Source organism: Mesoplodon mirus (assembly GCF_964341445.2).
Source record: "Mesoplodon mirus genome assembly, chromosome: 16".
NCBI classification, from domain to species: Eukaryota; Metazoa; Chordata; class Mammalia; order Artiodactyla; family Ziphiidae; genus Mesoplodon; species Mesoplodon mirus.
This window is the reverse complement of record NC_138992.1, coordinates 26,860,538-26,884,580: the sequence shown is the minus strand read 5'-3', so window position 1 is coordinate 26,884,580 and position 24,043 is coordinate 26,860,538. Positions and strand designations below refer to the sequence as shown.

Sequence of the window (24,043 nt, the reverse complement as noted above, 5' to 3'; positions counted from 1 at the left end):
CAGAGAGTTCCAAAAGAAGTAAGAAAGGTCAGGGTACCTTTGCTGGCACTGCTTTCAGTAGAGTGGTGACAGTCCGTTTGCACAAAATTATAAGACGACTATAATTAACTAAATCTAACAAAAAAAATTTAACCCCAATGAGGTAGATAAAACTTCTGAAGAGCAAGGACTTTATTTCACTGATTTTAAGTTCTCTCTTCTATTTCTTCTCTCTTCCCGCCCAACTAGAGTTGTCAGACTTAGTAAATAAAAATACAGAATGCCGAATTAAATACGAATTTCAGATAAATAATGAATAGTTTTTAGTATAAGGATGTCCTAAGCATTGCAAGCCTTCGCCAGAAGTCTGCCGAGTAGGGGCCAGTGGCGGGCATAAGAGCCCTGGCTCGAGAGTCACTCTGCTTGAGCCCTCGCTGTACACTTAGGTATACGGCCTCGGGCAAGTTCCTTAACCTTCGGCTCAGTCTACGGCTTGTAACGATGGGGATCATAATAATAGTAATAGTCCTTTTGGAACTATTGTGGGTTGAAGTCTCTAAGGCGCGTGTTTGGGGACGTGCCCAGAGACCAATAAACCTTAGTATGATTGTCAATAAAAGGGAGAGCACGAACTTAAATGAATGGGAAGGGGGAAACTGTGTGGGGTTTGCGTATTAGGTGGACTTTGAGGCTCACCTGGGGATGATTAATAACCAAGGCAGACCGGCAGAGGAAAGTGTACAGGTCCAGAAATGGCCGGGGGCGGGGGGGGGGGATGGGTAGGGAAGAAGACGAGAGAATGGAAGGCCGGGAGGAAGGAAGGGGGGTGAGAGGAGGGGAAGGACGGGAGGGAGGGCAGAAAAGGCGAGACTGTCGGCAAACTTGCCTGTTGACCTCTCTTGCCAAGAAAAAGTGGGGCTCTTACACCTGCGGAGGCAGCCGTGGGGCGTTAGCAACCAACTCTGAGTGTGGAGGTTCGATGGTTACTGACGGGCCGGGGCCGGCTGCGTTCCCTGGTGAAGGGGGCGTGCGTCTGCGCGTAAAGCCCGGGGGCGCCTGGGCGGGCGGGGGCGGGGGCGGGGCGGCCCTGGGGCGGGCGAGTCCGCCTGCGCGCGTGGGACGCGGCGGGCGCGCTAGCCAGCAGAGCCGGGGCGCTGGCGGCGGCTGCGAGCGAGCGGCGGGCGTAGGCTCTGCGGAACTGGCGCCGCGATGGGACACCTGTGGCTCTGGGGGACGTGGGGCTTCTGGGGGCTGCTCCTGTGCGTCGCAGACCCCCGCACAGGTAACCCAGTTGGGGTGCCAGGGAGGCAAGCCGGAGAGGTCCCTGTAGACACAACCCCCGCTGCCGGGGTCGCGGGAGAGGCGGCACCGTCTGGCACTGGCCCTGGGACGAGGCTGAGCGTGCGGCTGCACGGCGATCTTGCCATTCAGCTCTTGCCACGAGGGTTGCTGCTTGAATTATGGAACCTCAGCCCCTCCATCCCTGGTGACTCAGTTGAAAAAGAGAAGGGAATTTGGCTGGGGCTTGGGGACGCAACCCAACTGCTCCCTTTTCTCTCTTCTTGGGTCCCTTCCCCACTGAAAGGAGGACAGGGTCTCCCAGTAAGATAGGAATGGGTCTTTGTGGCGGGTGTCAGTCATTTCCAAGGGCAGCTGCCCAGGGCCTTCAAAGTAATACCCAAGAGAGGGCTGGGAAGAGACTGATAAGATAAGAAATTGGAGTTGTGCGTGGAGATAACGGGGAGGATGAACCTGAGATAGGAGAGGAACAGCGCTTCTACGAGATAGGATCCAGCTCCCGCGCTGGAGTTTCCTACTCTTGGCTGTGGGCTGCTCGAAGTTACAAATGTGCCTGGAGCATGAGCAGCCTTGGAGCTCTTGGCAAAGACAGACCCAAAGCGCAGAGTCGTTGGGTCTGGGGGGTAGTCATCTTTATGCTGGAGAGCTTCTGCTCTTGTAGGTGAAGTCCACACTAAACTTTTCTCAGGCAGAAATGAACTCAATCATAATTTCTTTACCTTTTTCTCATTCATCCGTTTCAAACAAGTTAGGTGGCTTTTCTTTGTGTTCCCACTTAAATTTTTCCACCTATCCTGAGAATTTGTTACTGGATCTAGTAATTACCAGATCTGTACAGTTTAAGCAGAAAATAAATCCTTTTAGCCATGATGTAACTTTGAGTTATTTTGAAGCTTTAATTTCAGTTCCCCAAAGAAGCTGCTCACTCACCCCTGTGTTTGCAGAGGCGCCTCTTTGTCTAGAAGTCTGTCTTTCCCATAGTTGGTCCAGTCTAGCTAACTCACGTTTGCTCTCCCAGATGCAGCAGGAACACCCTTCTTTCAAGAAGCAGTGTGGATGAAATGCCCCTTCTTAGTCACGTGGCCCCTGTGCTCTCTTCTGTCACTCTGGGCTGCCTAAGCTGAGCCTTTGGAAAGTTGGGACTGTCACACATTTTTAAATGCCCAGGAACCTAACACTGTTTGTTGAATGAATTAGTGACCTTTACATTAAGAACTCACTATCATCAGAAGGCTAAAAAGGTCCCAGAAGTGATCTTCCCTGAAGTCTTACTCTGTCACAGAAAACAATTACTTCTTAAAACACAACATTCCTTTTTTGTACCTAGACTATTCTTTCAATTTACCTGGCTTTGCATTTCTTATGGGCTTTCATAATGACCTATTTCTCCACAGAGCTATTTCTGCAGCGTTGTCTGCTGCTGTGTGGGCTGATAGCTGTAGTTACAGAACTGCAGCTAGCAGAGCACTACATGAAATTAAGGGTCTAATAAATGTTTTATAATATGATAGGTAAGAGTGATGAAAATGATCATGTATTATTCCTCTTCTTTGTAGCATGTGAGACAGTGCTTTGCATAAAGCCAATGAGTATTAACTAAGTTAATGACTGAACTCCCTGTCAAGTCACTGGTTAGTAATAGAACCAAAAATAAAACCTAGGTGTATTTACTTTCTGTCCTATAATCTCCATGATGTTTTTCTTACACCATTGTTATTTGTGGTATACAATTTGATGCTTGAAATGAAGTACTTGATGCTTTTACTTCTATTGTACTTTAATATCTTTCAGATGGCTCTAAAATAATTCCCAAAGTCACAGAAATAATACCTAAATATGGCAGCATAAATGGAGCAACAAGGCTGACTATCAAAGGAGAAGGTATTGTTGCCTTTTTTTTTCATCAAGGTTGAGGTATTTCAAAGGCTGTTTCACATTTAGAGATTTACGGTTTTTTTAAAAAATCCACTAGAGTTGCTTCTCCATTTGGCCACAGTAGTGAAACTCTATCCTCTTTGACACCTAACAAAACCCCTGAAAGTCTCTATCAACCTGACCATCTGAATTTGTATCATAATTACTTGCTGAACTCAAAGGTCTGGACTGTAATGATTGAATTGAAAGAAACATCTTTAACCCAACTCTGCAGTTACTTACTTTGTTCTTCATGGGTCTAATAACATTTATCTTTATATTAAATATAACATTTTGGGGGGTTCTGGGAGTAGGATGTTAGTAGGAGGGTATGATAGAGAAGTAGAATGGTAATGAACGGAGAAAGACAATTGAAAGCAAAGCTTTGGATCCCTTCTTTTGCCGCCCAATCCTTATCATATGCTTCTTCAAAACATGGGTTATGTATAACTCTCCTTCCCTCATCTTGGGATGAAAACAAAGTAGGCAATTAGGGAATATATTTAATAAGCAACTGTTCCTAGGATTAAATAGAAATATGTGGTTCTTTTAGCCATTAGGCCTTTACGATCTAAATGATAATAGAATTCAGATGCTTACAAATTTTTGAAGGATGGGAAAGAAAAATTTTTTAAGAATATTAATAAAAACTATTATTTAGTCTTTAAAATAAGAAGAAGAGTAAGAAGTTTTTGGAATCAGAAGATTGACAAAGCAAGATATTTAATAATTCTATCATATGTATTGAAATGTCTTTCAATACTTCTAAGTAAAATTTCTGTAGAATTTAATCTCAATGATATACTTGAAATGGTTTGTGCCTCTAAATTGTGAACAATATATTTTGGATTAAAGTGTGTTTTTGTTTTTTTAGAGTTAGACACCTGGAGACAATGTGTTTGTCAAAGACTTTTTAAAATGTCTTTATCCATAACTCCCTTATATTGTATATTGCTGTTAACATTTGGTTAGATAGTGTGTTTGAAAGCTACTGTGTTTCTAACAGAGATTTAAATGCCATGAGACAAATGCCCAAAACAAACAAACAAACAAACAAAAACAATAAAATTGCTCAGCTATTTCCTTCTGCCTCAAGACCTGCACTTTTTCTGATCCAGAAACCATGGCTTGAGTTTAGGTACATAAACTCAGAGCATCCCTAGTTAGAAATAGGAAAAAACAAAACAAACCATCCATTCTTAAGGAATTTTGGAAGAACATCCTTATTAACCTAGCTATAACCTTTGCTCTTTGGTAGACTTTCTGAGGCTCAGGAGTAATCCTCTTACTTAGGAAGCACAAAGTGTCACAGTGAATTTCTAGTTTTCCCATCAGTTTGTATTTCTGGATGCTTTTGGCAAAGAACTATAGAACAGTTAAATCCTATTTGAATTGCAGATACCTGCACCCCACCCTGATGTGTCTTCCCTCTCCTTGCTTTAACCACACACTATAGGGGACTGAAATTGTGATACCTTATGTCTTTCTAAGAGGCTGAGTCTAAATACTGTTTGGGGGGCCCATGATATATACAGAATGTGTGTAAAGTAATGATAATGAATTTACAAAACACACCAGACCTCTAAAGCTACATGAATGTGGTACTTGAACAAAGTTTATTTGCAGGAACTTCATTCACATCATCCATCAGTGCTGTGTCTGACCCATACCCATGTTTAGAATTGAATACAGAGATAATTTATTAATCACAGAAGAACACTTTCTAAATGGAATTGTAAATGCTAGATCACCTAAATGGTGGTCCCCTATGACTTTAAAATTTTTTATTTTTGTAAAGGCCACAATGAAAAAGTAAAATAAATATTTGACTCGAGTTCTCTGAAATTCCACCCTCTGAAAGATCTATTGTTAATGTTTTCGTGTATTCAAATGACTTTTGTCTATTTTCACATCTAATGAAACTTTACAGGCAAAAATTTGCTACTGCATTACTTTGTTCTAAAGGCTATCTTCAGGAGCCAAAGGTAAAACTTTACAGTTATGTAAATATTATGTATTATGTATAATTTTACAATTATGCTGCCCAAGTAAAAGCGTTTTGAGGGCTTCCCTGGTGGCGCAGTGGTTGAGAGTCCACCTGCCGATGCTAACTTGCCCCGGTCTGGGAGGATCCCACATGCCGCAGAGCGGCTGGGCCCGTGAACCATGGCCGCTGGGCCTGCGCGTCCGGAGCCTGTGCTCCGCAACGGGAGAGGCCACAACAGTGAGAGGCCCGCGTACCGCAAAAAAAAAAAAAAAAAAAAAGCGTTTTGAGCAGTGGCATGACCGTGGAAATCATTGTATTTCCTTCTAAGATGACTGATTGGATGAAGAGTGTTATCGTTTTGATAAGTTCTGGAGTGTTTCTAACTTTATTGTGTTTATTACTTTATATTCATACCTTGTATTTCTCAATTGTCTTCTTTGATATTTATCTTTGTTAAAAAAATCTGTGAGCCAGAAGGAATAACTTTTTACTTTTGGTTCTTTTTTTCTAGCTATTTCCCTATTGCAATGTCTAGCACACATATTGTTGTTTAACTGAAGTGGTGAGTTATGTAATTTTTGTAATATTATGGAAAGCATATAGACTTTAGTCTGGTCCAACTGGCTTTCAGCTCCAACTTTGCCACTCCCACTAGGGGACTGGGACAAGTTTCTTCTCTAAGCCTTAGCTTCCTCATCAGTGAAATGGGATATTAATTCCTACCTGTTGGGTCTATTGTGAATATTGAAAAGGATGATGTATCTAAGGCACCTATACATAATATCTGCTCCATAATTTAGAACTATTTTATATTTATTATTCTTTTGCATTTATCTTATACGGATGGTTTCATTCTTTAGAAGTTATGCTCCGTCACACTGCACCATTTTTTCCCATTGCTTTGAATGTTACAGCTTTTAAGTAGGTTTATACACTCTCAACCCTGCTTTTTTTTTTTTTTTTTTTTTTTTTTTTAACCAGAGAAACCCAAAACAGCCTGCATTGTACATGGCAACTGCTGGCTTTGACAACACATGCATTTTTTGTGATAGCAGCACAGGCTGCTATCAGGAGACCCAGGTTTGGGTGCCTGGCATATTCTGTCTCCAGTTGTTCTGCAAAAGGAAAAAAATACATCAACATGTCAGGAATTTCCATTTGAAGCCTTGACCTTTTCTGTTTCCAGGGTACACCCACCCCTTCCTGTAATCTTTGTGCTTTGGAGTACCTCCAGAGTTATCTTCTTTATACCCAATTATTTATTTAGAATTATACTTTTAAATTAAAATTATTTTTTTAAAGGTGATTCCTTTCTATTGCTTTTTAACTCTTTGGTGCTAGCTACAAAATTAGAAATATTTCTGTAGTTTTTTTTCACTAAAATTTATAATGAGAATATTTACAAATCTTATTGGTTTGGTTCATATTTTCCTATATATTTTACTCCCAGGAAACATATATATATATGGCATATATATCACATATATATGAGACATATATATGTGTGTGTATATATACATACATACACATATAATACTAAAACAACTCCTAAGCTAAAAACAATATACATCATCTTTTTTTTTTTTTCTTTTTTTTTTTTTGCTGTACGCGGGCGTCTCACTGCTGTGGCCTCTCCTGCTGCGGAGCACATGCTCCCGATGTGCAGGCCCAGCGGCCATGGCTCACGGCCCCAGCCGCTCCATGGCATGTGGGATCTTCCCGGACCAGGGCACGAACTGGCGTCCCCTGCATCGGCAGGCAGACTCTCAACCACTGCGCCACCAGGGAAGCCCGGTATAATTTTTTTTAATTGTTTTTTTCTTAGGAATGCTGAAGAACAGATCTGCGTTACCATCACTGATGTTACATATGCCTAGTAGGAAAACACATGTATCACTTCCTGAGCCACGCTACAAGTAAAACTTTCTATTCTTTAGTTAGATGCCAGCAGCCCTTCTGTGTATTCCAAACTCAACGTGAACGCCAAAGATAAGCAGAAACTGGCAAAAGGAAAGAGTGGTTTTACAAATAGTTTGCTTTTCTGTGTTTTCATGTATCTTTTCACAATTCCATTTCAGCAGTAACTGCCTTCCTATATTCAAAATTGCAAACTCAATGCAAATACGTTTCACATGTTAAATTGATATGTTTGTACTTTAGCCTATGCTGGATGAGTCCTGTTCCTTTAAGTTTTAAGCTAGAATAAGAGAGCAGTGTTTATTAAAATCCCTATCCTTTGTTGAGTTTCTGCTTACTTCTTCTATGTATAAAGAATAGGAGAGGAGCTAAGAACATAGGGTCTGGAGGAAGTTACGTTGGATAACTGGAAATAGCTTTGTAATGTGCATTTTTAAATATTTTTCTCTGAATATCACAAGGGTGCCAAGCTGGCATCTACAACCTGGGTTTGAATCCTGGCTACCCACTTATTTGTTCTGTGTTATTTTTTAAAAAACCATATTAATACTGACTAATAATAACTATTTTGTGACTTATTATATAATAAGGATATATATTAATTGAGCTCTTAACCTGTGAGCCAGGTACCATGTTAAGTACTATATATAAATTCTCATTTAGTCTTCCTGATAATTCTTGCTAAGTAGATTATTATGGTCATTTTCCTGGTGAGGAGACTAAGACTGAGAGAGTTTATGTCTAAAACTAATGCTCAAGTTCATACAGCAAGGAATTCACTGGAGCTGGGATTCCAACCCAGGATGTCAGGGTCCAAATGCCCTTTCCTGTAAACAACACTGTCACCTAACATGCAGTGTTAACCAGAGCTGTGGCACAGGGCTATGGCATTTGATGAACATTTGGCATAGCAAAGCCCTACTTCCAGTCCTGTGTTAAACCAGGCAGTATTCATGTTGTCTCATAGACCTTTGTAGAACACTGAAAATGTTCAGTAATTTAAAAAGCCACATCACAAACCTTTGGCAACCCCAATTCAGCCACCTTAACTAGTAAAGGTTAATGTGAGTACATATTGTAGTGGTGATTGTTTTGTTGAAACATACTTGAAAACTACTGACAATCTAAGGTAAATACCTAATATTTATTTTTTCCTAACATTAATAATATAAATATGTAGGATTTAAAGAGTTTAGTGTACCTCTCTGGGTTAACCTGTTTTTCCTACTGATTTTATTATTGTACTGTGGGACAATGTGATCTGTAGCTAATTAAGTTATGACAGTTACATAGCTTATACATTTACACTAATGACATAGATGCAGATCTTTTAGTGTAAAAGAAAATGTTTCATAATTTCAAAAATATTTTAGTCATCAGTATGGCTATACTGGTTTCTTAATCTTAAGGATTTGTGATATTCAGAGAAAAATAATATGTAAAAATGCACATATATTTAGAACTCAGAATTTAGGAATTTTAGATTTTGAAGTAATCTGGGCAAAGCATGTTTATTTACTAATTTGACTTTATTCAAAAAATATGTTATAACCTAGACAACTTTGTAGATTCACTGTGCACACTAGAATAGTATTAAGTACCTTTTAAACATTTTTATTAGAATACTTAATTTTAGATTTAATCAATAGAACATTATCCGATTATCTTACTCATAGGTTTTATTTCTTGGGTTTATTTCAGAATTGAATGTGGTTTCAGCAATATAAAATACTTTAAAAATTATTTTATTGAAGTATAGCTGATTTACAATGTTGTGTTAATTTCTGCTGTGCAGCAGAGTGATGCAGTTATACATATATATGTATATATACATTGTTTTTCTTATTCTTTTCCATTATGGTTTATCACAGCATATTGAATATAGTTCCCTGTGTTGTATGGTAGGAACTTGTTGTTAAATACTTTTTATTTATTTATTTTTTCGGTATGCGGGCCTCTCACTGTTGGGGCCTCTCCCGTTGCAGAGCACAGGCTCCGGACACGCAGGCTCAGCGGCCATGGCTCACAGGCCCAGCTGCTCCACGGCATGTGGGATCTTCCCGGATCTGGGCACGAACCCGTATCCCCTGCATCAGCAGGCGGACTCTCAACCACTGCGCCACCAGGGAAGCCCTAAAATACTTTTAGGTGGCATAAAAATAATTGATGTTTACTTCCAAATCTAGTTTGAATTTTCATATATTTATAGTAAGATTAAAATAATCTTCTGCTATCTTTCACATCACCCATTTCTCAGTTTCTGTTGGATCATACCCATCAGCATGCAAACATACCTTTTCACCCATCTGGAAAAAAAACAAAAGCAAAATCAACTGTCCCCTTGGTCCACACCCGCCCCCCCTTCAGCTACCCCATTTCTCTGCTTCCCTTTACAGTAAAACTCTTTTAAAGGTTACTAGTATTTGTACTCTTTACTTATTTTCCTCCATCTTCTCTTGAACCCATGCCAAGCAGTCATTTATACATTGCTGACTGAAACAGCATCTTCACCCCTGCCCCCAGTCTATTCTCACCCTGCCCCATTCTGTTTTTGGAGCAGCAGCTTGTGAATCTTGAAAAGTATACGTTAGATAATACCACTTCTCTGTTTTAAAGCCTCCGATGTCTCCACACACATAAAAACAATCTAAACGCCTCCATTTCTAATCTCATCTCCTACTGTTTCTCCTGACTCATACTAATGCAACCACACTTGTTAAGTCTTGAATCCACAAACATGCTCCCGCCACAGGGACTTGGGACACCCTGTTCTAACTAAAATGTACTTCCCATAGATATTCTCATGGCTTACTCCTTCTGAAAAGCTTCCATGACCATCTATGACAAGTGCCTTCTTGGCATCACCTCTGATATCATAAATGTTGCAAAGTATTCCCTGGGCTCTTAGTTTACTTTCAATGTCAGCCTCCCTGGTAGGCAGAGCTGTGAGGAGTATACATGGTCAGTAACTTTATAAGGAGGAAAAGGTGGTCCAAGGTAAAGATAGACATCAGCTCCTGGGCTATGGCAGATGACTTGACTAGTACAAGATTGGAAAATCAGAAATAAGAAAGTCTTGGAAAGAGACCAGTGAATGCGCTCACAAGAGAGTATCCCCAACAGAGGAAATGGAACAACTAGGTCGATTGGGTAACTTGTTCAGGAGCTTCTCTCCTTGGCCACCTGAGTGCTTGTGCAATGGGCCTCTGAACAGAGGGCCATTGGTGAAGGCTGTGCATGGACCAACACCAGGAACTCCCTTTCACCAACACTAAGCTACCTACCGCTGTTTCTGAGTATCTGTTCTGTCAGTAGCAGAGACCAACACTGAGCTCTCAATGGGGACTATCCCTCAAGAAGTACACCCAGCCACTCAGTGACAAGTCGACTGCATCACTCTCCTTCCCTCACTGACAAGCAGAGATTCACTGTTTCTGGAACTGACACTATTCCAGATACGGGTTTTGCCTTCTCTTTCCACCATGCCTCTGCCAGCCTCATCTTCTGAGAGCATACAGAGTCTGAATTACTGCCATGAGATGCCATAAAACAGGGCCTCAGAACAAGGAACATATTTTATAGTGAAAAAGTAGTGATAATGGGCACATGACCATGAACCCTGCATCACCCTGAAACATGTGGCCTCATAGAATGATGGAACAGCCTACAAAAGGCAAGACTAAGAACCCAGCTTGGGAACAACATCCTGTGGAGTGGGATGCTGTGCTCCATCACGTGCCATATGCACTGAGCCAATGGCAGATCCACACTTGTTTCCCAACAGATAGAATACATGGAGCTGGGAGTGAAGGGTTACTCCCTGTCATTATCACTCCCAGTGATCCAAAAATTGAATCTGTGCTTTCTGTCCTTGCAATTTTAGGTTCTGCTGGATTCTGGGTCTGAGTTTCCAGATCGAGAATGCTTCTGCCAGGGGTCCCAATATGGGTTCCACTGAACTGAAACTACCACTACTGACCGATCAGTTTGAATTGAGCAAACATAAGTAGTAGACTGGTAGAGATCCTCCATTCTGATGGTTGTGGAGAGGGAGGGTTGCTTTCACCTAAGGCAGATGAGGAGCAGTATGTCTGGAATTCATGGTATTCCTGGAGCATCTCTTGGCCTCCATGTGCAGTGAAAACTGTGAATAGGCATAGGTGGCAACCACAACCAGACATGGGCAAGGCAACTTTAGGCTCAGATCCTTAGGACAAAGGTTAGCATCACTCCATTAGCTGAAGTTCTGGCTAATGGTTAGGGAAATTACAATGGGTGATAGAGAGGGGACATGTATGTTAATGATAGCCCCAGGACCAGTTGTATTACTGCAGCCTGTTGCATGTCCCACTAACCCTCTTGTATTAAATCTTTAGCAGAGCTCTTAGGTGGCCACTGCCTTGTAGACCTGACAATGGATTGTACTTAAAAGTAGGGCCTGAGCATATCTGTATGGTACAAGGAATCAACTGTATCAGATGCCTTTCTTACTCAGCCTCACATCCTGGTTCCCACCTCTTATTCTAGCCACAGAAGTGGCAAAAAGTTCCCCATGTACTTTGACTCAATCTGTGCTTCCAGCTCTAGCCTCCAGGTCCCACAGCATGTCTTTGTCCCAGGGCTTCTTTGATGCAGTGACTTGGGATGTTGGAACCCAGATGGCATACACCTATGTGCAGCCTGAAAGTGCAGGAAAAGCCATTTCCCCCATGGGGAACTGTCAGCTAATGGGACAGGATTTGATGAATAAATGCTTCTTCCCATTGATTCTTTGCTTCTGAGAGGCTCTCTATATTTTCCTTAAAAGTCTTTTCCAGCAAGATTGAACCCCAGCTGTTTTCAGTGGTGTCCAGGTTTTCTTCTTCAGGTTTTCTTCTCTCTTGTCCCTAAGGGATCACCACCCAAATAAACTATCTACTTGCAAGTCCTTACCTCAGATTTTGCTTTATAGGTACTCAAGGTAAGGACCCTATGTCTTATAAAATCGTGTTCCCTTTGTCTCCTCTTTCTATGCCCTTTAGCCTGCTGTTTTCATAGTAGTTATCTCCACTAGACATAGCATCTGGTGGTATATATTTATATATTGTCTGTTTCTCCACCCCTCCCCACCCTATTACTGGGATGTAAGCGATTTGATTACAATGCACTTAACAACCTGACAAATAATAGGTTCTCAAGCATTGCTTTTATGAAAAAATTAATTAAAGGCTAATTTTCATGTTTCCAAAGAGGATTACAATCATAGGGGTGAATATGAAATAGATTAATTGCTTACATCAGTACTATTTCTTATTATTTATTCAATGATTCAATACGAAATAAGTGTTGGATCTTTGAAAACAGAGTTCCATTAATCATTGAGTGCTTTCATTCTTCCAGGTTTTGCTCAAGCAAACCAGTTTAACTATGGAGTTGATAATGCTGAGATGGGAAACAGTGTGCAATTAGTTTCTTCTTTCCGATTAATTTCTTGTGATGTAGAAAAAGATTCAAGTCATTCAACTCAAATTACATGCTATACTAGGTATGTTTTAAAGTATCTTTAATAAAATCATTTTCATCATATCAGAACCACAGTTATGCATATCAGTATTATAATAGTTTTATCACTCTGGCTATTACAATAATGTTTTTCTGATTATCAGCTATATTTTTTCAGCTGTTATTTTTGATTTCATGATGTGTAGACTATTTTATACCTTTATTATATTCAGTTATAATACTCTTTCCACATATTGGCATGATCAAAATATATTCTATATCCTTTCCCAGGTTATTAGAGTTATTATCATTATTGATCTTTTTTAGGAGATAAATGGCCACTATTAAATTGTGATGATGCTCTTCAAAATATCAAAATTATGCCTTCCTGTCCAGTTTGATTAATTTTGTTCAGAATCTTGACATAGTCATTAAGATTAAAGATGATCATTTTGTAGACTGACATTTCAAGTTCTTTACTATCAGCTCAAATTGATGTTTGTTATTAGCAACTTAGGAGAAAAAATTAATCATTTTAAATGGCAACTTTCAATACTGAGACAGGTAGCCCATATTTCAAAGGATTCCATCCACATTAGGCTGTTTTTCAGCTTACTTAGAGAGAAACATTATTAAAACTTTTTAAAAAGTAAAGCATAAAATAATTGCACCAAGATGATATGTTACTATTTTAAATTATTATTATTACATTTGTTTTCCTTTTCAATAAGCACCAATGCATTAGTCAGAATAAGTAAGCATTTGCTTGAGGTCTATAATGTTAGAATTTGCAGTACAGAGTTCAGGATGGAGATCATCTTCTTTCCATAATATAAAATTGAATTTAATTGTACAACAGTTAGAATTTAAGGCACTTTTTTTTCAAAAATGACATGTACATTAATGCTATACATTAAATAACAGAGTTTTGCATTCCTTATGTGTTCTTCATTTGCTTTCCAGAGCAATGCCAGAAGGTTCCTACACTATTAGAGTCAGTGTGGATGGGGTTCCTATTGCAGAAAATAATATCTGCAAAGGTCACATCAACAGCTGGGCCTGCAGCTTCCATGTACGTGGCATCTCCTCTCTAACTTACGTGTAATTGATCGTACGCTTTCTTTCTTGCGGAACTGGGTTTTTATTTTTTAATTTTACAGATTGTTATCTATTTCCACATTAAATAATTTACTAGCATGTAGCTAAGTTTAATTTCACCCACTGTTAATTATCTTCTATAGTAATGGAAGCTCTTTTATCATTTCATGTTTACCTTTTTAAATTAATTTTATTAATGAATTAAACTTGTATACTTCCAAACTATTTTCTTATTCATACTATTTTTTCTCTTTCTCCACTTCTGCTCTTAGTTTGAGTTTCCTTTTTCTGTTTTCATCAGACTCACCTTCATTTTAAATAAAGACATAACTCTTTTCCCTTTCTTTGTACTTTCTAATGCAATGAGATAAAATGTGACTGCATGTAGCACAGAGCCATTCAAAATTTAGTTACCCTAAATATAGGTGTTCACTATAATACATTTTCTTCTAAGGACCATCCCATATATTTTAAAAAATTGTATTTATGCTTTAAGTTGTGAATTACCGAGTGCTGTAATGTTCCAATATAAGAGGAAATGCTGAGGAAATTAGTTATGACTTCTGTCCTCAAGAAGCGTCTACGATTCCCAAATATATTGCCAAATATGAATCCCAAATATCTCTGGCTCCCTTCTCTCTCCTTAAATGTGGAGCCATCTTTTGTTTCCTAGAATAAAATGCCAAAATGGCTCCAAAGCAACCTAAATTCAACAAATCTCAAACTGGACTTCTCGTATTCCTCCGTAACCCTACTTTTTGTCTGGTATTTCTCACACATCTCAAGCTAGAAACCTGTTACATCCTTGGTTTCTCCCTTTCCTTCATCTTCAGCCCCAAACCATGATGATCCTACCCTGCAGATTAGCTCTAAAGTTCATCGTCCCCTTATCTTCTTTCCTGACATGGCCTTGGTCTTGATTCTGGCCGTGTCATTTCTCAGCCATTATTGCTGTAGCCTGTTGGTCTCTCTGTCCTTCTTCATTATACTGTTCACATACAACATTCAAGGCCATGCACGTTATTATTCCTTTCCCCTGTTCTAAAGAAGAAACATATTATTTCTAATGTATGTACAAATAATGTTTTATATGATTTGTTGTGATATTTCTAATAATAGGCTTCTTAATTAGAAATATATTTATTGCTATTTCTGAATAGTTAAACTATCAATATTATCTATTTATTGATAATTCTTACAATGGAAGATGAGAATTTAGCACCTATATTCTTATATCTATTAACTTGTACTGTGTAACACAACTCGCAAGCTTAGCTTCAAGCAGCAGTCATTTATATTGCTTATGTAGCCACGGGTCAGCTGTGTGGTTCTTCTGTTCTGGGCAGAGGTAGACTGATCTCTGTTGGGCTTGCTTGTGTGTCTGTGGTGCATTAGGTAGGAGCCTTTGCTGCTCTTGGCTAGGTGCTTTCACATTTGGGAGGCCTCAGCTGGAACAACTGAGCTGATTAGGCTTTGTTCTGTATAGTGTCTGTACCCTCCAAAAGTAGCCCAGAGTTATTCATATGATGGAGGCAGGGATCCCTCAGGAGAGCAGAAGTATGCAGGGAGCCTTTAGCCCTAGGCTCAGAAATGTCACGCTCCTTGAACCACATTCTAATGGCTGAAACAAGTTCCAAGGCCAGTCCATATTCAAGCCTCCATCTCTTGATGGGAAGAGCTGCAAAGACATTGCAGGTGAGGATACAGGGAGGGGAAAATTATAGCCATGTTTGAGATGAAAATGCTACCCCTTCCCAGCTCCAACACACACAGATATCCTCCCATTCCTTCTCTCAATTAGATTTGCCCCAGTTTTGGTTAGATCAATATTCATAACATGATTATGTCTGTATAAGTAATATTCATAGCTGAAACAAGTATTGTACTGTGGCTACATTTCTCTCTCATACAGTATTTTGTTTTGCTTGGAGTTAATAACTGGGTTTTTATGTGTGTGTAGGTATTTGCCTAGTTTTCTGTGTATCAAACTCTGCACCAGAAATATGATATTTTTTCAAGGTATTTAAATCATTAGGTAATTTATCAAATCATCTTTGCCTAAAAGACATCACTCCTGAATTCTGTGCTCCTGCTCCAGTCTGGGCAGCCTGTTCTCTAGATGTGCTGCACAGCAGTCAATCATCATGGGGTCTCCCTTCACCAGCTTTCTGGGGACTTTCTGCCTCTCTCCCTCATTTCACTACTTGCTCCCTAAATCTTATGTCTTCCTTTTTCTTGATTTACTACTCCATCATATTAGTGGAGAAAAGTGTACTTAGAAAATAAACTCCTTCTACTAATAGGTTAAATTAAATCCTTCCAATACTAAAACTTCCATGCTACTCTCACATTTGGTTGACAGTTTAGTTGGATATAGAGCTCTAGTTTGGAATTTTGAAATCATATCTCCATTGTTTCTTGGTCCTGTGTCTTAAACAACCCATGGTGAAGGATCATCTTTTAAAAAATTTCCAGTCTGTTGTGGCTCAATATTATGTAAAATACAATAAAAATGTCACAGCAATGTCCAGTTGTTTTAAACGTCTCTAAGTGCTTACGCTTACTTTTTCTTATCAGGACCAATAACTTTTGCACACTTTTATTGGGTTGTTTAAAACCCTTTACAAAATTGCATACTTGTAGCATCTAATTCTCATACTATTTTCTGATTTTATCTTTAATACTTTTTATCATTATCCTTGACTGCTATTATTCAGACTAATTATTCTTAATTTTCAGAACCTTCTCCCTCATTTTCTATTTTCTATAAAATAACTTGCTCTGCCATCTTCATTGATTCTTTTCTTTGTAGATGGTGTATTAAATTGAAAATCTGTTTCTAATCTAGCTCCTCAAATAATAATAGTAACTAATATGTTGTTTAATATGCACTCTTCAATTATTTTTTGCCACAGATGTAATTTATGTGAGTACATTGTGGCTTAGAGAGATTGATTTACACACACTTGGTAGTTCCTCTAGCTTTTCCCTTACTACCTCTAAAAATGATATTTTGCCCAAAGTCCATTTGACTAGGTATTATATTACTTATTACTTTTACATAGATTCTCCATTAACCATTTCTGAAGTGTAAAAGAATGAGTCTGAAGTCATTCTTAGCCTCAAATTTCAAAATTTATCTCTTCTTGGAAGCCTGAAAGAAATCTGTCCTTTTACTTTAAGTATCTGGGCATCTTTCTTTTAGGTTATTCCTGAATGAGAATGGGGGGGGGGTAGACAGCTGACATTTAGTGAGAGTCTACTTTGTGTTAGGTTATTTTGCTTATATAATTTTTGTATTCATGTAGAGGCCATCTTTTTCTCCACCAGCAACCTTCCTCCTCCAAAAAACTTCAGTTATTCCTTAAAAATACAGCCCATGTTTCTGTCCTCTTCTGTTTTTCTGAGGTACCCTTGTGTTTGTGCAGGTGGACTGTTCTTGATCTATTTCTAGCTTGTTTTTCTCCTACATTATTTGTTTTTAGGTGTAGATGTTGATCTGCTTGTATCCCAGTTATTGAGGAAACTTAGTCTATCAGCTCTGCTTTTTGCCTGTTCAGAATTAATTTTGTTTTTCAAATTTCCCTTTTGTGGTAATTATTTCTCATTTTGTCTTTTAAAAAGAAGTTGGCATATGTTTACTTGAATAATAATAACCAATGTGTCAGGTGGTGTTCTAAGTATTTTTTGTATAATAACTCTAGAAAATTATCGTTAGCTTAGTTACTAAAGCTTACTCTGATGAACTCTTTCCAAGTTTTGCTTCTACGTTTTTGAAAAATGCTTTGTTATTTTTTCTTTATAATCTTAACCCAAAGTAGGCTTTCTTTAATTGTATTCCACCAAATTCTTAAAAATCTTAACCAGAGAGCCTTATTACTGTGGTTTGACTTACACTGATAACAAAAGGATGATTGAATTTTAAAATTCCAAGTAGAAACACTTTGAAATGAAAGAGGATTTTTAGGGGATAAGGAAAAGATTTTGAATAATCAGAGTAATATTCTGAACTTTATTTCTCATATATAAAAGGAATATTTTGACAGTCATATTATGGATATTGTTCAAATATAAATAATGTAATAAGCAGAGATATTTCATAAAACTAGGAACAAAATAGAGATGACTGCTTATCAACAATATTATTTTACAGGCAAAAAGTTTCAGAACCCCAACAATAAGGAGCATCACACCTTTATCTGGAACTCCAGGTCTGTTATATGACGGCTGAAATATCTTGTTTGTTTATAATAGTTAATTAATTTTTAGTACATAAAATTATCATGATACCTAAAAATTTATAAATAGCATTTTCTGATTATAAAACAACTAAAAAAAATTTTAATGCTTTTTAATAGCTGCATCTGAATCTATTATAATGTATTAAACTTTCCCTCTATTGAACATTAGTTTGCTTCCAGTGTTTATTATAATAGCTATAGTTATACCAATTTATAATTTCAACAGGAATATATGAAAATGCCTTTTTCTATAACCTTAACAATTCTAGGTACTCATTTTTTTTTTTTTTTTTTTTTTTTTTTGCGGTATGCGGGCCTCTCACTGTTGTGGCCTCCCCCGTTGCGGAGCACAGGCTCCGGACGCGCAGGCCCAGCGGCCATGGCTCATGGGCCCAGCCGCTCCGCGGCATATGGGATCCTCCCAGACCGGGGCACGAACCCGTATCCCCTGCATCGGCAGGCGGACTCTCAACCACTGCGCCACCAGGGAGGCCCTAGGTACTCATTTTATTTCAAGAATTTATGTGAAAAATTCTACTCCTATACCTTCTCCTAGGGCACTGGCCCTGGTTCCACCCGCTCCAAGCCCAGTGGACACTGGGTGCTGGAAGGCAGGAGGCCTTTTCTCCTTTTCTTTTTTTTTTTTAAGAAGAATTTATGTGAAGAATATAGTTGGTTTTTTAAAATTTTTTCCAGTTCTTTGATTTATGTAATTAATTTTGTATTTATTAACCATTTGTATTTCTTCTTTTTATAAATTATTGGTTCGTCTCCCTTTTTAAGGCTAGTCATTTTTTTCATATTAAGTTGCAAGAATTCTTTGCATTTTAAGAATACTAACCATATATACATCATATAGAGAGGAAATATTTTTTGAATTTATTATTTGCTTTTAAAATTTATTAGTGATGTTTCTGTCATTCAGACACTTAATTTTTATTATCAAATCTATAGATCTTAACCTTTGTTATTTCTCCCTTTATTTTTATGCTGTAGAAGATCCCACAATCCTGATTCTACAAATATTATATAAATTTTCACTTATTTTTCAAGAGTTTGTATGGTTTTATTGTTTATATTTAATTTTTATTTCACGTAGAATTTATTTCATTTTTTGGCATAAGGTAGGGATCTTATTTACATTTTTTCAAATCACCCATGACCCAAGCAATATTTATTGAATAATTCATCCTATCTTCCACGAAACACCTCTTTAAGCTATAAATACTTATAGATATCTCTTTAATACTATAATTATTTGTTCATGGTTTATTGTATTAGAACTTTCAGAACAATGCTAAACAATAGTAGTGAACACAAGATGTAAGCGTCTGGATGCTTGCTTTATTGGGAAAACCTCTAAAGTTTTAATATTAAGTGTATGGGTATATGGATAGATAATCTTACACAGAGCTTTTTCTTTGGTTTGTTTTTAGGTACACTAATAACAATTCAAGGCAGAATCTTCACTGATGTCTATGGAAGTAATATAGCACTAAGCTCAAATGGGAGAAATGTTAGGATTTTAAGGTAAGTTTTTGATGTGGAAACATATTCTTATAATTCATAAATGAGACATGATATCCCATGAATAATGGGTCCAATGATATTAAAAACCACTACAATGTGATGGGATTAACTAGTGTTTTTCAGCCATATTAGAGGAAGAAAAATAGACTGTTGCCATGATTCATTGACATAGAAGCAATGGCCAGTATACCTTTCTCTTTTAGTATGACATAATTGCTTATTTTTCTATGATGGATTTTATTTATAGAAGGTACATGGAAGCAAGTCCGATAGTAATTAAGCTAAAGTCACAGAACTTCATCACTGGAGAATTTTGTTACTTAATCTAACTGCCTCATTTTGTACATATTAAACAAACGCCTTGGAAGCCTGGAAGTCCATCACCTAGTCAAGGTCAGGAAGAGAACACAAGTCTCCTAACAGGCAATTTGGCACTTTTTCTACTACATGTCATGTATGGGACAGTGCTGAAACTAAAAACTGTCAATAATTTATTAACAGGCTAGGATTTGAATCCTGGTTCCTCCATATACTAACTGTGGACCAGATGGTAACATTGGCTGGTTACCTGACATCAAAAAATACTAGTTTCCACCTTTTGGGTAGGAAACTAGCACTGTCACTAGAGTTATCTTCCTCTAGCATTGGTGGGGTTATCTCAGTCCTGCCTTGAAAGACTGAAAGTCCTGTTCATTTCCTACAGAATCAGTATCAGAGCTTTCAAGATGCTTCATGCTTACTGAATACATATGTAAAATGAATAAATGGATAAATAATAACTCAGACAGCACACATACACGTACATATGAATATATAATTTTGTAAAACATGCAATTTGAAAGGTTTTACTAAATGAAATAAAGATAATTTATCTGGCATTCTGTGGGGTAGAACTCTCAGTTAAATCACATTTGCATGAATCTATAATATTCTAGAAATATTCATGTTGATCTTAAAAGAACTGCTAAAATAGAGAAACAAATATTTAACATTTTATATGGACAGTTTAGTATAAATAAAGATTTTGTCTATTTCCATATAGTTGAGTGTTATGAATGTCTTTTTTTGTTTGTTTTTATTTATTTATTTTTATTAGTTTCTGCTTTATAACAAAGTGAATCAGTCATACATATATATCTGTTCCCCCATCCCTTCCCTCTTGCATCTCCCTCCCTCCCACCCTCCCTATCCCAACCCTCCAGGTGGTCACAAAGCACCGAGCTGATCTCCCTGTGCTATGCGACTGCTTCCCACTATCTATCTACCTTATGTTTGGTACTGTATATATGTCCATGCCTCTCTTTCGCTTTGTCACAGCTTACCCTTCCCCCTCCCCATATCCTCAAGTCCATATGAATGTCTTTTTTTAAAATTGAAGTATAGTTGATTGAGAATGTGTTAATTTCTGCTATACAGCAAAGTGACTCAGTTATACATATATATACATTCTTTTTTTATATTCTTTTCATTATGGTTTATCCCAGGACATTGAATATAGTTCCCTGTTACACAGTAGGACCTTGTTGTTCATCCATTCTATATGTAGTAGTTTGCATCTACTAACCCCGAACTCCCAGTTCATCCCTTCCCCACACCCCCTAGTGTTATGAATGTCTTATATTCCAATTCTTAATTTGGGTTCTCTAAGTCATCCTTTCCCTACTGATGGCAGAAAATAGAAAGTTTAACTTTCAAAGTGATTCCTTTTCTTTCTCCACTGTAGTTGAAATTTAGTTCTGTTTAATACAAAGGAATGGATAAAAATTATTTCATGACATCACAGCATCACAGTCAGAAGAGACCTCAGAGGGCAGGCTACCCAGCCCCTATACTCTGGTAACCCTGAGATAGTATAGATAGATAGAAAAAAATTCACACACCTATTAATAGGAGGCACAAAGGTTTTAGAGCTGCATTTATCTCATTTCTACCACATTCATTGTGACACTGGGGCCCTCAAGGCATTTCACTGTGCCTGAATTCTGTTACCAGGAAACAATGGGCCAAGTCCTGGACAGGACGTCAGGAGACCCAAGTGCTCAAGCTGCTTTTGCTTCTCACAAGTCTTGTCAGTTTGGCCCAATCTCCAAATTCAGACCAGGTACAAATGATAGAGGACATGCAAATGACTGAAGGACCTAGTGCCTATTAAGGCACTTTTGGTCTAAAAGATCAGATGAGAAAAAAAAGTTAAATATATGTATTTAAGGCCAAATAGGTTAGTATTACCATAGAAAGGCAAGCCCAGACCACTTTGGGAATTACGGGGTGCGGTTCAGAGCACACATTGGAGCAGGACTGTCTGGGTTTGAATTCCTGTTCTGTCCCTTACTGGCTGCAGGCTTGGGCAAACTACTTAACCTCCCTGCCTCAGTCTCTTCATCTGTGAAATGGAAGGGTAATAGTTACTAACCCATAAGGTCGTTGCAAGGACTAAATGTGGTAAGTGCCTATAAATGTTTGCTGCTAAATTTATTATTTAATTGCAGTGAGGCAAGAAGTTAGAAAGAGAATATGAATTCATAAATCTCTACAATGGTTACAGTAATTCAGTTTACTTCTTTACAACATAATGTAATGATCAAATGAAAGAATTTGTGTGTATATTAAAAAGTTCAAAGTTCTCTGCAAATAGAAGTCTCTATTTTTTATAGTTGAGGTTTGTATCTGGCCTTATTTTGAGTATGGGATTTGCTGTCCCAGAAGCTGGGGGTTTGTTCTGATGGTACAAAGAATGTGATAGCAGTCAGTTACCTGCAAGCCTCCGATCTCCTTGGGTTCTATCAGCCTTAAAGCAATGGGTCGACCTAGTCAGCTGGGGAAATGTGAAGGCAGATTTTCCTCTCAGCTTCTAATCCTTCTCAGCTTCTTGTTCCCATTTCATTGACACTGATGCTGTTAGACATCCTCTTCATCCAGTTACTTTGTGGGACCTCTGCTGTGGGCCTTGTTTAATTCTTATAGTATGAAACTTAACTAGAAAATTATATTTTGTATTTGAATTAATTGAACTTCAGGTGGAAGAGTCCCCATTATCTACATTTTCTATTCCCATAGTATTTATCACTTCCTAACACACCAAATATATTATTATTATCATGTTTATTGTCATTCTCCCCAAGTTAGAATGTCAGTTCTATAAGGGCAGGGATCTTTGTTCTGTTCACTGATGTGTTCCAGTACCTAGAGCAAAAACTGTAACATAATAAGTGGTCAATAGATGTTTGTTGAGTGAATGAATGATGGATAATAATAAGTGATTGGGAAAAAAATATAAGGTAGCAGTAAACTTGGTGGGAGGAGAGCATTTTGAAATGATGTATTAAAGACAACTTGATCATTTCCAATAAAATATTTATACAGAGTTTATATTGGAGGAATGCCCTGTGAACTTCTCATACCACAATCTGATAATTTGTAAGTAATTCAAATAATTTTCTTTAGAAAAATAAATAGTAGATACAAGCATACTAGATTTAAATAATTTCTAGCAGTATTGCATAGCTGAATGCTTTATAACAGTATAGATTGTAATATTTTTATAGTAAATTAGCAATCATTTATATAGTTAGATGTAACCTGATATCTACTATCTCCAGTATGGTATGATATGAACTGCTTTTAGATTATTTTGAGAAAGATGTTTTGAGAAATACCTTTATCAAATAATTGTTTCATTTGGTAATGTTTTAAATTCTTTAAAAAGAGTATCAATGGGGATAACCAAATTAATTACAAAATATTTAATTTTCACATGAAGTTTTATTCAAATAACTTCAACCAAGACTGGGAAGTATTTTCATTTTACAAAAATTTCTGTTGTAGCAACAGTTTCTATCCTGATATATATTCTGAAATTCATAAGATGTTTTTAAGGGAAACACAATATTTTAAAACTTCAGTGTCAATATAAACTTTGAAATTAACATATGTATTTTATTAGGTATGGTCTAAAACTAGATCACCCAAATGGAGACATGGGTTCTATGATTTGTAAGACGACTGGAACTTACATTGGTAAGTGTCAGTCATCATTCTTCATTGTTCTCAGAAATGTCTGACTATTTCCTTGTTTTATATTCTCTTAGACCTCTCCTGTGGCCTCATCCCTTTTTTAAAAAATTAACATTTCCTCTTTACCTTGGCTTCTTTTCAGTGTCATGTAAGCATGTATGAATTACCTTTTTCTAAGGTTGACATTGAAGTAAGCTTCTTCAAGTTTCTTTTTCTTTTCTTCTGTCATCCAGATGATTCCATTACTAATTTACCTGTAGCTTTACTTTTACTCTGTTTTTTTCTCCTTGCTCTATGTACTTCAGACTCATAAACCTTTTAGTTATTGGATGAGCTTTATTCCTTCTGTCTCAGGACCTTTGCAAACTTCCCATCCTGAGAGTTTCAGATGAAATGTCACGTTTTCAAAAAAGCCTGATCCCCAGCTTTACATTATCAAAGTTCGTTCTCCTTTTGCTTGATAGCTTTATCACAGTTTTTAGTTCTCTGTGTCATTGCTTTGGACTGACTGTATCCTCCACTTGGCAGTGTGCTCTTTGAGACGAGCAAACTGTGTGCTCACCCTGCATCTCTCAACCCGTAG

General features: G+C 37.7%; 1 protein-coding gene across 1 annotated transcript in view; it reads left to right on the top strand.

The window, feature by feature from the left end:
* Positions 1-1,188: 1,188 nt before the first annotated feature.
* Positions 1,189-24,043, top strand: part of PKHD1L1 (PKHD1 like 1) — a gene marked incomplete at its 5' end in the record, with an annotated part of 152,794 nt that continues 129,939 nt past the window's right edge. Inside the window, 8 exons of the mRNA XM_082600825.1 lie at positions 1,189-1,261; positions 3,070-3,159; positions 12,476-12,620; positions 13,541-13,649; positions 17,829-17,886; positions 19,353-19,446; positions 22,810-22,863; positions 23,390-23,463. Coding sequence (XP_082456951.1) covers positions 1,189-1,261; positions 3,070-3,159; positions 12,476-12,620; positions 13,541-13,649; positions 17,829-17,886; positions 19,353-19,446; positions 22,810-22,863; positions 23,390-23,463 — 697 coding nt within the window. The remainder of the gene's footprint in view (positions 1,262-3,069; positions 3,160-12,475; positions 12,621-13,540; positions 13,650-17,828; positions 17,887-19,352; positions 19,447-22,809; positions 22,864-23,389; positions 23,464-24,043) is intronic.